The sequence below is a fragment of the Mobula hypostoma genome, chromosome 15 (genome assembly GCF_963921235.1).
Source record: "Mobula hypostoma chromosome 15, sMobHyp1.1, whole genome shotgun sequence".
In the NCBI taxonomy this organism is placed as follows: domain Eukaryota; kingdom Metazoa; phylum Chordata; class Chondrichthyes; order Myliobatiformes; family Myliobatidae; genus Mobula; species Mobula hypostoma.
Window position 1 is genome coordinate 24,090,979 of NC_086111.1, and position 15,552 is coordinate 24,106,530.

The following is a 15,552-nucleotide window of genomic DNA, read 5'->3' on the forward strand; positions in this document are numbered from 1 at the left end:
TATGCCTTGTTAATGAGAGAGATCAGAGGAGAATGGCCAAACTGGTTCAACCTGACAGGAAGGTGACAAGTAACCATTGCCTAACAAAAGTGGTGTGCAGAAGAGCATCTCTGAATGCACAACACATCGAACATTGAACTGGATGGGCTACAGCAGCTGAAGACCATGAACATGCACTCAGTGGCCATGTTATTAGGTATAGGAGGTACCTAATAAAGTGGCCACTGAGTGTATATCTGGATTGCAGTTCGTTACAGGTTTAAAGTTTAATATGCTGAAGGGATATTCATATATTTTTCCCAAAATTGGGAGATTCTACAGGGTGATGGTGTCTTCAAAGAACAGGCTACCTCTTGGTGCAGATGGTTTGTCATTTAAACTTTTGCTATCCATTCTTTAAGCACCTCACAATGGCATATGAAATCTGTTCTGCTTTGGTATAATTTCCAGAAATGAGTCTTATTTTTACCTGTTCTCAAGTCCACCTCTGCAAGCGTATTCCCATTCAGCTTCCGTGGGCAGCCGTTTACCTGCCCAGGTGCAGTAAGCCACTGCGTTGTGCCAGGAGATGTGCACGACTGGGTGATCCATCCTGAGAAACAACAAACACAATCACATGGAAAAATACAGCAAAAACAGTTTATGACAATTATTACTGCTTTGCATTTTGGCTAAATTATCAGACCATAGATATAGAAATGTACAGCAATTCTTCACTCTCCTGTTTTAGCCAGTTTTCAGGTTATAAATTAAACTTTCATAAAAGTGAACTTTTCCCTTTGAACAATTTGATACCAATAAATTCTAACTTTCCTTTTAAAATTGTAAGAAATCAATTTACCTATTTAGGTGTAACAATCACTAAAAATTATAAGTGTCTATTTAAAGAAAATTTTCTTACTCTATTGAATCATGTAAAAAGAATACTGTCAAATTGGTCACCTCTCTCGTTATCGTTAATTGGTCGAATTAACTCTATCAAAATGAATATATTACCTAAATTTATATATATTTTTCAGGCATTGCCAGTTTTCATTCCTAAATCGTCTTTTGATTCTCTTGACTCCATTATATCTTCTTATATATGGAAGAATAAGCGTTCTAGATTAAATAAAATTCATCTTCAGAAAGATAAGAAGAATGGAGGATTAGCCTTACCAAACTTTAGATTTTATTATTGGGCAGTTAATATAAGAAATCTTACATTTTGTTTATATTATATAAATCGTGAGGATTGCCCAATGTGGGTTATTTTAGAAGCTAATTCTGTTAATAAATTCTCTACTATTTCTCTTCTTGGATCCTCACTTCCCTTGTCTTTGAGTAAGTTAACTGATAATCTGGTAGTTAAACACACTATGAGGATTTGGATACAATTCCGAAAATATTTTGGCTTATTGAGATTTTCTCTTTCGAGTCCCATTTTTTCTAATTATTTTTTCAAACCCTCTATGATTGATGTGGCTTTTAGAGAATGGGATAGATTAGATACTAAATGCTTTCAGGAGTTGTTTGTAGAGGGAAGTCTTTTCTCGTTTGAACAATTGTCAACTAAATATAGTTTACCCAAAACACATTTTTTTTGATATCTACAAATAAGAGATTTTTTACGGTCTCAAATAACTACATTTCCAAAAAGTCCTGATAAGAATCTACTAGGTATAATCTTTAATCTGAAACCTTTTTATTATGGATCTATATCTAATATTTATAATATGCTGCTGGGAATGAGAAGTGTTCCTTTAGATAAAATTAAAAATCTTTGGGAACAAAGAGGGAGGAGAAGATGGCGGCACGACACAGCGTGCGCGGCCATTCCGAATGAATATCGTATGTGTAACTAGGGTGCTGTGCACAATCCAGATTTGATGGAGACAGCCGTGAGAAGCACGGAGGAACATCTGGAGTATCTTCTGAAATGCCTGCTTCGCTGCTGCTGCTACTGTGTGATCGAGAATCTCCGGAGACGAAGGCCCCAAATCCTCGGCTTTGCCTATTGCCTGTTGCCGGGGCCAGGGTCGAAGCGCTTGGCAGAGATGGTGCTCGGTGCTGGAGAGCTGGTTGGAGGCTCGGAGTTTTCGGACGGGCTCGGAGTTTTCGGACGGACTCGGAGTCGGACTGTGGTCGGATGCTTCCAGTATGCTGCATCGGCAAGTTGGCAGCGTTGGAGGTTTACCGTCTGCGTGAGATGATGGGACTTTCGGGAGACTTTGAGACATTTACTGTGCCATGGTCTGTTCTTATCAAATTATGGTATTGCTTTGCACTGTTGTAACTCTATGTTATAATTATGTGGTTTTTGTTAGTTTTTAAATCGGTTTGTCATGTGTTTCCATGATATCATTCGGCAAAACATTCTATCATTTCTTAATGCATGCATTACTAAATGACAATAAAAGAGGACTGCGTGTCCTCATAATCATAATCATAAGATTTACAGACTTCAATTTCTGAGGAAACTTGGAATCAAATTTTTTAATTGGTCAACACTTCATCGTTATGTGCCCGTCACTCTCTCCTTCAATTTAAAGTGGTACATAGGGCCCATGTGACTAAGGATAAATTGTCTCATTTTTATTTAGATATATCTCCATATTGTGATAAATGCAATAATGGAGAAGCTTCACTCATTCATATGTTTTGGACATGTTCGAGTCTTGGAAAATATTGGAAAGAAGTATTTCAAATCTTTTCGATACTTTTTAAAGTTAATTTCAAGCCTAATCCTTTGACTGCTTTATTTGGTATTGTCGGAGGAAAGGATATTATTTTGGAGCCATCCGGAGGTTTTTACTTTAGTGAGGTGCACACTTATCATTGGTGACAAGATTAGTTTGATTTGGTGTGAAAATTTTCTGGAAAAAATAAGGCCAGAGTAGTACAGTGGTACTGTTAGTAGACCCACTGCCTTTCAGTGAGACTTGGGTTCCTCTTGACCTCTTATTGTTTTAGTTTTTTTGTGTATACTGCACTGAACTGCTGCTGCACAACAACAAATGCCATGACATATGCCAGTGATACTAAACGGGATTCTGACTCCAATTCTGTGAAGCCAGTACCAGAGCAAACACAAGTTTTGAGGCAAAGATCTGCCAACTGATTTTACAACAACATGTTACAGCTCATGTTAGGTAGGTAGATGGAGGGAAATAAGAAAAAGAAACCTTATGTTGCTGTAGTTAAAGTATAAATGTGTTATTGTAGGTTTTGCATGGATGTAAATTACCCACAGATTACTGACTAAATGAAGGTTTCCAATTACTGGTCAGGTCTAAGCTTCCAGCAGACAATCCACAGGGAAAGGAGCAAGAAAAGAGGCAAATATGGAAACACATAATTACAGCGAGAGATCAGCTATTCCACTCCAACAACAAAGAACACCACTCTTTTTAACGCAGAGGATTGCCTTTTATCTCAAAAACATTTTGAGATCTGCATAACTTGCAGATGACTGAGACCAAAAGCTGCAGCTTCTTAAAAATATGATGACTACTTCTTTTTGTAATGTCTCTTTGAACTGTTTTCTTACTTTAACAAAAAGAAAACCTTGTAACTAATGACAAGCATCCTATTTATTACCCAGCATGGCGCAACCAAAAGAAAAATAAGACTAATTGGCTGACAATGAGTTATTATCCTGTTATCACCTCGTGTATAAAACAATAGGTCCAAATCTTACATAGGAATAGTTCAGAATGCTCACCAATACAGAACAACAAATACAATTGGTACAATCGTCCAGCTTCTCCGATAGACAACAATCACCTGACATACACGCTGTGTCACACACACGAGAAAATCTGCAGATGCTGGGAATCCAAGTAACACACACAGAAATGTGTGTCTTGATTGGCATGAGTTACTAAGTCCATGATTAAATGATACAGCTTATACAAATTTGCTGCCACGATTTTCATGTGTTGTATTTAGAACAATTTTGAGGCAAACTTTTCATGACTCTTGTGGGATTGAAATATATTTTCAACACCTTTTGTCCAATTCCGCTGCAGTGGTTTCAAGCTGCACAGAGTAATTCTCTGACATGCAGTCTCTTCTTCATCCATCCTGCAGGACACCTGCTGATACTCTGATAATCAGGGGTCCCCAACCTCCTTCGCACTGCGGCCCGGTTTATTATTGACAATATTCTTGCGGACCGGCCGACCCCGGGGGGGGGGGTAGGGTTGCCAACGGACAAGAGTAGCAGTCAAATACGTTGTGTTTACCCCGAGAAAGACTACAATGACCATGAGGCCTTGCGTGGGCACCAGTGCGCATGTGTGTACGTGCCGATTTTTTTCTACAAATCGTTTTTGGAGATTCTGTTCGGGGGGGAGGGGGTGTTAATCACGACCAGAATATAGGTGATAAGTGGCTAATACACTCAATTTCGTTTCTAAAAGGGATTATCTAACGAATTTAATATTAAACACACAGTGCATATTTTCCTCGCATGAATATAGTGATAAGTCAATTATCAAGGGAGGACAGGGGAGCTTGAAGTAAGTGTTGAACGAACTTCCAGTTGAAGTGGAAGAGGCAGGTTCGATATTATCATTTAAAGAAAAATTGGACAACTATATGGACAGGAAAGGAATGGAGGGTGATGGGCTGAGTGCAGGTCGGTGGGACTAGGTGAGAGTAGCGTTCAGCACGGACTAGAAGGGCAGAGATGGCCTGTTTCTGTGCTGTAATTGTTATATGGTTATATAAGTCACTTATAAGTCAATAGCATCATAACATTTTAAGTAACATTTGGATATTAAACACACAGCACATATTTTCCCCGTATGAACATATTAAATCATTGCAACACACCAATATGGCTGCATCAGTGGGAGCCCTGGGCTGAATACTTGTTTCCCTGCAACAAGACGGTCCCATCGAGGGGCGATGGGAGACAGCGATACTCGAAGGGAGTTCCTTCTGTCCAGTCTATTCCGCAATTTAGTTTTCATTGCATTCATTGCAGAGATATATTGGAAATGGAAGCAACGTTATCAGTGCTTTCGTGGCTATCTCAGGATATTTAGCCTTGACTTTGATCCTGAATGCCGGCAGAGATGTTATGTCAAACATACTTTTCAGCCTGCCGTCAGTTGCAAGCTCAAGGAATTGATCTCCTTCCCGCGCTGACATGGATGATGCACGGGTAATGACCTCGCATGCATTCAAGCTCAACAGGGCGAGACAGGGAATGAGGAAAGGCGCAGCTGACTATCGCCAAATCATATCATTTCCTCGCAGCCCGGTACCGGTCCGCGGCCCGGTGGTTGGGGACCACTGCTGATAATCTTTTAACTCTTTTAATTTCTATCTTAATATCTCTTTTTTTCCTTTTCAGGTTCTTTTGAAGACCCTGACCTGAAGTTACACACGGACTTCGGTTCTTTGTGAAAATGGGACCCACTTTCAGGGCCTCATGACTGGCTTGATAAGCCAAGGACACGACCTGGAAGACGAGTGCGCCTTCAGGGTGCCGGATTTTCGTGACTCTGGAGGTGGGCGGGTTCGAGATCAGTGATGTGTGGTGGGAGTACATGGAAGATGAAAAGCAGTGAGCTGGCTGCTGGCTGTGTGCCCAGAGACCTGAGTTCTTTGGGCACAAAGCTCGGAAAAAGCAACGCAACAGACTTTTAACACCATAAGTTGGCGAGTTGTTCTGTTATGTCTCCCCTCTCGCTGTGAAACGGGGACACCTCCTTTTCCCTTATTAGGGAGAGAGAGAGCTTGTGGTATGTCGAATACTGGGTAAACGAGTAGACTTTGGGGTATTACAAGTCTGTGTCTTTACTGATGCTTTGCTGCACACTTGAGTGCTCAGTGAAGGGTGCAGATGCTTTTTTGCTGGTGGGAGAATTGGGGGGAGACTTTGATGTTCTAACATTTAACTGTACTTCATTCTTTGGGGCACTCCTCTGTTTTTGTGGATGTTTGCGAAGAAGAAGAATTTCAGGATGAATATTGTATACATTTCTCTGACATTAAATGTACCTGTTGAAACCTATTGAAATACAATAAATGAAACACACTGAATACCCCGCTCAACAAACTGCAGCAACATCAGCCTTGTAACATTATTTTCAGCTGTATCTGTCCTCCCTCCCTCACTAGTTCTACATTGTGCAAACTACACTTTAGGCTCAGCAGGCAGGCACCAATTTTATATCATCTGATATCATACCAACTTTCAGGTTTTCCACACCTACCAGATTGCCAGTGAAATAAGCAAAACCATGATAGCCTTGTACAATATGACAACAGGCCCTTCTGCCCACTGAGCCCATACTAACTGTCAAGTCCACCTTAACACTAATCCCAGTTTATTGACCCAACCTTCCTATCTATTCCCATTAATTTCTACCACTTACTTACACACTTGGGCCAATTAACTTAACAACTTGCACTCTGGAGAAACTCCTCACAATCGGGGCCCAAGGAGAGACCTGAAGCCCGGTCAGTGGAGCTGTGAGACATCAGCTCTGTCAGCTGCACGGCTGTGCCCTCTTCAGTTCCGATGGAGAACAAATGGCATATTGTTTGAAAGCTAACATTAAAGATTCTTTCCCTCCCCACCCCGAGTCCACTATCACTACTATGGTAACAGAACATAGAAGATACAGCAGCAGAGCAAGGTACAGGCCCTTTGGCCCACTCTGTTGTCGATGGAGCTAGTTGCTTCCTGAGCTGCAATAAGGCTGTGGTCAGGAGAAGGAGGACAAGGTAAGAGTAAACATGAGCTACGAGTGTGGCCTAATTCTGCTCCTAAGTCTTAGGATGTAAAAACCCTGTCACAAATTTTATCTCTTTTAAATTGCATCATAAACACAGAAGTATGAACAAAATATATCCGGATGTGAGGAATGCTGATGTATCATAGTTACCTCTTCGTAATGTTGGAGTCAGGGCCTTCCGGATGTTTCCAGCTGGCATCTTTAACAGGCAGCCACCATGGCGCCGCGGCAACCTAGAAGGGGAAGAGATCGTCTTGAGTTTAGAATCGTGCAGCACAAGACGGAACTATTGAGACACAAGAGACTGCAGATGCTGGAATCTGGAACAAAAAGAGATGCTGGAGGAACTCAGGGCAAATTGCACGCCAGTCCACACAAAGGGTCCTGAAATGTCAAATGTCCTCTTCCCTCCACTGATGCTGTCTGACCTGCTGAGTTCCTCCAGCAGTTTGTTTTTTTATGTGTATGATGGACCATACTTTTCTCGCAGTTACCACTGGGCAGGGGGTGCAGAAGCCTGACGTCCCAGACCACCAGGTTCAGTTACTTGGTTCTTGAACCAACTGGACAATCCTCACTTTACAGGAATGTGAGTGAGAGTGGGAAGCAGTTAAAAGAGCAAGTCTTGCTGATTAACCAGCTGGCTAATTAAGCAGCACATGCCAATAGGACAAAGGTAAACCTCAAGTGGAGCAGTTCCATCTTTCACACAATATAAAAGACCTAAAACTATAGTTGGAAAAAATAGTGAGAAGTGCAAAGAAAATGTAGTGGAGAATGTACTGTGATAGCACTGGGACAGAGATCCAAGCAGAGGAAGTTTGGGTATGACACAGAAAATGGAGGAGTTTGAAAACTTGGTGCATTACTAATTTTGTATGGTGGGAAGAAAGTTGCAGTTACTGACTCTGGAAAAAGCAGAATTATTTTCAGAAACATATGTCAGTGTACATAATTTGGCCAATTTAAGTAAATAAGAGGTCTTATAGAGAAACAGTTTTGGCAAGCAAACCTCAGATTGCCGAGAAAAAAAAAGTGTTCCAGTTCCTGCTTGGATGTTGAATTTATACTGTCTGAATTTAAAAGAGGCATTAATGCTGCTAGTCAGACATCACTGGGGAAGATGATATTTGCTATAATAACATGGTTATCAGATTCAAAACTGATGTTGATTTTGAAATTCTTTAAGACTATATGGGTTGAAAAGTGACATCCTACCTTCTGAAAATTAGCAGTTATAATCCCTATATTGAAACCTGTTAAGAATGAATCAGATCCTTCCAGTTATAGACCAACAGTAAAGCGCAAAAGTCCTGGGCTCATGTAAAAAAATTCACTAAAATGAGGATGTTTTCATAAATAATGAAATGAGAAATTTCTACACATCAACACATTTACTATAAAGTGCACTAAATGGTAAAAAACTAAACCAAATCAATATTTGGTGTGACCACCCATTGTCCTTAAAATTGCATCAATTCTCTTAGGTACATTGTCAAGCTGTTCTATAAGAAACTTGGCTGGTAGGTTGTTCCAAGCATCTTGGAGAACCTGCCACAGTTCTTCTGCAGACTTTGCTCTCTTCTGTCTCTCCAGGTGATCCCAGACAGATTCAATGATGTTGAGATCAGGGCTCTGTGGAGGTCAAACCATCTGCTGCAGAACTCCTTGCTCTTCTTATCGTTAAAGGTAATTCTTTAGGACCTCGGCCATGTATTTGGGGTCATTGTCCTGCTACAGAATGAAGATAGAACCAATCAGATGCCTCCCTGATGGTATTGTGTGATAGAAGAGAATCTGCTTATACTTCTCGGCGTTGAGGATTCTATTAATTCTAATGAGATCACCAACTCCATTTGCAGAAATGTAGCCCCAAACCTGCAGGGAACCTCTGCCGTGCTTCACAGTTAGCTGCAGACATACATCCATGTAGTGCTCTCCAGGTCTTCTATGGTCAAACTGCTTGAGCCAGAAATTTCAAATTTTGACTCGTCAGTCCAGAGCACTTGCTGCTATTGTTCAGCACCTCGGTCTTTGTGTGAAAAGGTGAATCTCTGGCTTTGTTTTCACTTCAGGGGAATGGCTTTTTCGCAGCAACTCCTCCATGAAGACCATTTCTGACAAGACTTCTCTGGACTTAGAGAGGTGTTCTCGGATTCCAGCGGTTCCTGTGAGTTCAGAGTTGATAGCAGTGCTGGTCCTCTTCTGACATAGAAGGGACGTCAATCTGACGTATCTCTGGTCTGCTGTACTCAGCTTCCATGGCCGACCACTGCGTTTCTGGTCCTCAACCTTGCCCATTTCTTTGTGCTTCTTTTGAAGAGCTTGGACAGCAGATCTTGAAATTCCTGTCTGTTGCAAAATATCTGCTTGGGAGGGACCTTGCTGACGCAGGATGACCACCTTGTGTCTTGTTGCTATGCTCACTTTTGCCATGATGTTAAGAATTGATGATTTGAGGGTTAAAATGTTACATCTGCCACACTGTCAGCTTTTAGTTTAGTTGTCCTTTGCCCAGCTTGATTCCTTCTACATCCGTTTCTGTTTCAGTTAATCAATTTGAATTATTCAGCTCATTGTGTCATTGATAATTAGCTCCTGCTTGTTATCTTTGTTTAATCATTCACTGGGCTATATACCTACAAATTAGCAACATACATCAAAGTTGCTGGTGAACGCAGCAGGCCAGGCAGCATCTATAGGAAGAGGCGCAGTCGACGTTTCAGGCCGAGACCCTTCGTCAGGACTAACTGAAGGAAGAGTGAGTAAGGGATTTGAAAGTTGGAGGGGGAGGGGGAGATGCAAAATGATAGGAGAAGACAGGAGGGGGAGGGATAGAGCCGAGAGCTGGACAGGTGATAGGCAAAAGGGGATACGAGAGGATCATGGGACAGGAGGTCCAGGAAGAAAGACAAGGGGGGGGGGTGACCCAGACGATGGGCAAGAGGTATATTCAGAGGGACAGAGGGAGAAAAAGGAGAGTGAGAGAAAGAATGTGTGCATAAAAATGAGTAACAGATGGGGTACGAGGGGGAGGTGGGGCCTAGCGGAAGTTAGAGAAGTCGATGTTCATGCCATCAGGTTGGAGGCTACCCAGACGGAATATAAGGTGTTGTTCCTCCACCCTGAGTGTGGCTTCATCTTTACAGTAGAGGAGGCCGTGGATAGACATGTCAGAATGGGAATGGGATGTGGAATTAAAATGTGTGGCCACTGGGAGATCCTGCTTTCTCTGGCGGACAGAGCGTAGATGTTCAGCAAAGCGGTCTCCCAGTCTGCGTCGGGTCTCACCAATATTTAAAAGGCCACATCGGGAGCAGCGGACGCAGTATATCACCCCAGTCGACTCACAGGTGAAGTGATGCCTCACCTGGAAGGACTGTTTGGGGCCCTGAATGGTGGTAAGGGAGGAAGTGTAAGGGCATGTGTAGCACTTGTTCCGCTTACACGGATAAGTGCCAGGAGGGAGATCAGTGGGGAGGGATGGGGGGGACGAATGGACAAGGGAGTTGTGTAGGGAGCGATCCCTGCGGAATGCAGAGAGAGGGGGGGAGGGAAAGATGTGCTTAGTGGTGGGATCCCGTTGGAGGTGGCGGAAGTTACGGAGAATAATATGTTGGACCCGGAGGCTAGTGGGGTGGTAGGTGAGGACCAGGGGAACCCTATTCCTAGTGGGGTGGTTGGAGGATGGAGTGAGAGCAGATGTACGTGAAATGGGGGAGATGCGTTTAAGAGCAGAGTTGATAGTGGAGGAAGGGAAGCCCCTTTCTTTAAAAAATGAAGACATCTCCCTCGTCCTAGAATGAAAAGCCTCATCCTGAGAGCAGATGCGGCGGAGACGGAGGAATTGCGAGAAGGGGATGGCGTTTTTGCAAGAGACAGGGTGAGAAGAGGAATAGTCCAGATAGCTGTGAGAGTCAGTAGGCTTATAGTAGACATCAGTGGATAAGCTGTCTCCAGAGACAGAGACAGAAAGATCTAGAAAGGGGAGGGAGGTGTCGGAAATGGACCAGGTAAACTTGAGGGCAGGGTGAAAGTTGGAGGCAAAGTTAATAAAGTCAACGAGTTCTGCATGCGTGCAGGAAGCAGCGCCAATGCAGTCGTCGATGTAGCGAAGGAAAAGTGGGGGACAGATACCAGAATAGGCACGGAACATAGATTGTTCCACAAACTCAACAAAAAGGCAGGCATAGCTAGGACCCATACGGGTGCCCACAGCTACACCTTTAGTTTGGAGGAAATGGGAGGAGCAAAAGGAGAAATTATTAAGAGTAAGGACTAATTCCGCTAGACGGAGCAGAGTGGTGGTAGAGGGGAACTGATTAGGTCTGGACCTACAAATTAGTCAAGTTTTTATTTGATCAATTACCTAATGTGTTACTTTCTTTAATGAAATACAAACATTTCTCTGTAACATTTAAATTTCTGGAAAATGAATGCTTGGAAGTCTAAAATGTACTCCTTTCTATGACGCACTAATGCAGAAAACAAAAAAAATGTCTGAAACAAAATTTATATAAAAAATCTTGGGTGCCTAACCTTTTTTTCATGAACTTTACATTTATATAAAATAAAGGAATGAATGGTTATAGCAAGGCTTTCTTGAATTACATCAGAATTTATTTAGAACTCTACGTAACAAAGACTGACAAACGATGAACGAGCAAAAGAAGACAAGCCATGCAAGTAACACTGAACAACAAAGATTTTGCTTCCTGAACACTTTTCGGTGTATCTTATGGATTTTGGGCTGCTGATCATGAAAATCACCATGAAACTTCCCTATCAAATACCACTTTTTAAAAAATTGCCCACATTTCTTATTTCAATTCATAATTCAAGTCAATTAAAATGTTGCCCACAACATAAGCTGAAAAGTTTTTAGCTTGTCCAGGTATGCTTGGACACACTTGGGACGGATGCTGCAAGGCAGAACAGGTTTTGGAAAGGTTATAAAGCCATCACATACACCGTTTTATGCATTGTGCTTACATGTCTTATTGGTTTATGATCACATTAGTGTGCATGCTCTATGAGCATAGTATATTGTGTGTACTCATTATAGTCAAGTACTTTTACTTTCAGGAGTATTTGTGATAGCAAACTGTCTCACCAATGTTGCAACAATCCTGATATCTTCTGTTACATTTGTGGCGAGTACACACTTAAATCTCAAAGGCAGAGCATGAGTCATCTTATTAAGAAAGCCAATGAGCTCTACTTTGGGTGTAAAATTGGTGATGAAGACAAAGCCTGGACTCCTCACATTTGTTGTGCAACATACACTATCAGTCATAGAGCCTGGCTCAGAAGTACTGGGAAGTGAATGCTGTTCGCGTCCCAATAACGTGGTGAGAGCAGAAGGATCTTATGACAGACTGCTACTTCTATCTGAGCAGTGTGGCTGGTTTCTATGCTAAAAACAGGAAATCTATTTGCATACCCCAATCTCCTCTCAGCCATGAGACCTGACGGCAGTCTTCCAGCACCGAAGCCACCAGAGACGTGATGTCTAGAGGAGGCAGACGAAGATGCTACGATGCAAGAGCCAGGAATGAAAAACAGCACTTAGACTGATATAGATTTTGAACACTTTATGTCAAGTGACCCCTATCTGATAACTCAATCAAATTTAAATGATCAGGTCAGAGACTTGCAAAAGCAGAACTAGTGGGTTCAAGACAGCAAAAACGGGATCTGCTGTCAGCAGGCACAAAAATTTCCGTCTTCTGAACCGCCAAGAAGACAATGCAGTTCCTTGGTCAGGGTGATAATCTGTGTTTCTGCATTGACATCAATGGGCTTTTGACTGCTTTGTGTTGCCAGCATGACGCACAGCAATGGTGTCTTTTTACTGATTCTTCAGTGTTAAGCCTGAAAGCTGTGCTGTACACAACGGCTATATCTAGCCTTCAATACCAATTGGCTATACTGGACACATGAAAGAAAACTACCGAAGTTTGGAAGCCTTGTTGAAATGCATACAGTACAACTACAACTGGAACATCTGTAATGATCTGAAAGTAGCAACGTTGCTACTAGGAGTGCAGCAAGGGAGGGGGTCGGGGGCTTTGATGTTATTGTCACTGATTTTTGCAAGGGAGGGGCTGGGGGTTGGGGGTTTGGGGTTTGACGTTCCAGCGGCCGTTTTCCATGTGGGCAATCTGTTGGCTTTTGAGTGAGGGAGTGGTGGGGGGGGCGGAGTTTGAGGTTTGAAGGTTTTGGTTCTTCTTCCTTTTCATGTGGGGAGGGTGTTGATGACTTTTCTTTCAATGCCACTCATGTTTTTTTTGTGTATTTCATAGCTAACTAGAGAAGACAAATATCACAGTTGTATTGTACATGCATACGTTGACAATAAAATGAACCTTTGGATACACCAAGTACTTTTGTTTCATTTACCAATGGGACAGCTATGATAAAGAATCTCATTATGTTAAAAAAGATTGGCCACTCTGTAAACAGTTGGTTCCAGGGTAGGAAAATGGGGCACATAAGCCACGTGTAGACCCGACAAAGATATTTTTGTCTCTTCTTCAAATAAAACTGGGCTGATGAAAATTTTTGTGGAAGTGATGAACAAGGAAGGTGAAGGATTTTAATATTTGAGGCAGATGTTTCCCAGAATAACTAATGTCAAAATTAAGGAAGGTATTTTTGTTCGTCCACAGATCAAACAGGTTATCAATTACAGGCAATGCAAAGAAATTCTAGTGGGACCAGAAAAAATTACAGAGCACCAAACTACGTGCAGTTGGTTGACAACATGCTTCAAGCATACAAAATCATGAAGTGCAACATGTCACTAAAGATTCCTTTGCTGCATTCCCATTTCATTCCCTTGCCTGCAAATCTTGGTGCTGTCAGTGATGAGCATGGTGAAAGATTTCACCAGAGCATCGTGGTCGTGGAGAAATGGTATCAGGGCAACTAGAATCCATCAATGCTGGCTGATTATCGGTGGAAAATTAAGCGAGCAGGCTCAAACACTGAGTACAATTGAAAATCTTCAACATACCATTGTTAATTTAGCTGAACTATTGCAAAGCATCAGCATTGTTATGTAATTTTTATAGGCATCCATTAGTCTCATAAGACCATGGATTTGTGCCTTGGAAGGTTTCCAGGGTGCAGGCCCGGGCAAGGTTGTATGGAAGACCGGCAGTTGCCCATGCTGCAAGTCTCCCCTCTCCATGCCACCGATGTTGTCCAAGGGAAGGGCACTAGGACCCATACAGCTTGGCACCAGTGTCATCACAGAGCAATGTGTGGTTAAGTGCCTTGCTCAAGGACATAACACGCTGCCTCAGCCAAGGCTCGATCTGGCGACCTTCAGATCACTAGACAAACGCCTTAACCACTTGGCCATGCGCCAACACATTATGTAATTAAATGCATTATATTCAATAAAAGTTAATTTGTTGTTTCTCCAATTCCTACGTGATACCAAGAAATTATATTCGTGTTCAGCTTCAAGATATCTATCATAACCACAGAAAATCTCTGAGGAAGCAACACTTTTGGAAAAATGCGCTATCTAGCGCAATAAAAAAATAAATAAATTATACTGAGAACATGATTTGTAGAGACCTTGGAAATGAGTCCATAGGTTGAGGAATCAGTTCAGTGTTGAGCTGAGTGAAATTAACCATGCCAGTTCCGGAGCCTGATGGTTGTAGGATAATAACTGTTCCTGAACCTGATGGTGTGGGACTTAAGGCTCCTGTATCCCCTATGATGGAAATGAGAAGTGATGACAATCAATATCAGGATAAAAGATGTCATTTCATTATATTAATGAAGTTCTGGTCAACAAGGATCATTTCTTCTATCTTAGTTCAATACACAACTTCTCACTTGCAGTATGGTAACCTGATGTGAAAAATCTGCAAAACTTCTGACATCTTCAAAACCTCAATCTGGAACAACAAAGGTCCAACTATAAACACAGAGGGCACATCAGGTTTCCCTTCGACTGTGTATACTGGATCACAGACTACTGGCAGATGTGGAGACTGACAGCTTTTACCTTCATCTCACAGAAATATCTGGAGACACACAGGACCAACACAACTAAGATAATATCAGAGAAATAACCTGACAGAAGCAGGGAGTTTGCAGAAGGACTTTGACGGATTAGCAGAATAGGCAAAGAAGGAATACAGTGTAGGCAAGTCATGCACTTTGGTAAAAGGAATAAAGGCACTGACTGTTTTCTAAACAGGGAGGAAATGCTGAAATCAGAGGTGCAAAGGGACTGGGAGTCCTCGAGCAGGGTTCCGTAAAGAGTAACTCACAGGTTGGGTTGGTGGTAAGGAAGGCAAATCCAATGTTAACATTCATTTTGAGAAGATCAGAACATAAAAGCAAGGATGTAATACTGAGGCATTAGTTAGACTTCACTTTGAGTATTGCGAGCAGTTTTGGGCCCCTTACCAAAGAAAGGATGTGCTGGCACTGCAGACCCTAAAGGAGATTCATGAGAATGAACCCCGAAATGAGAAGATTAATGTATGAGGAATGTTTAATGGCTCTCGGCCTATACTTGCTGGAGTTTGAAGAATAAGGGGGGGATATCATTGAAACCTAACAAACATTAAAATGACTAAACAGAATGGATGTGGATGTGGATGAGTCTGGGGCCAGAGAACAATTTCTTTAACCAGAGAGTTGAGAATCTGTGGAATTCATTGCTACAGATGGCTGAGGCCAAGTCATTGGGTATATTTCAAATGGAGGTTGAAATGTTCTTGATTAGTACGGGTGACAAAGGTTAAGGGAGAAGGCAGGAGAATGGAGTTGAGAGGGACAATAAATC

General features: G+C 42.1%; 1 protein-coding gene across 2 annotated transcripts in view; it reads right to left on the reverse strand.

Moving 5' to 3' along the window:
• sumf1 (sulfatase modifying factor 1) overlaps positions 1-15,552 on the reverse strand; it is a 187,381-nt gene that overhangs the window by 110,256 nt on the left and 61,573 nt on the right. For both annotated transcript variants that reach the window (XM_063067863.1, XM_063067864.1), the window contains exons 4-5: positions 6,885-6,967; positions 470-592 (exon numbers count right to left, since the gene is read on the reverse strand). In XM_063067863.1, coding sequence (XP_062923933.1) covers positions 470-592; positions 6,885-6,967 — 206 coding nt within the window. The remainder of the gene's footprint in view (positions 1-469; positions 593-6,884; positions 6,968-15,552) is intronic.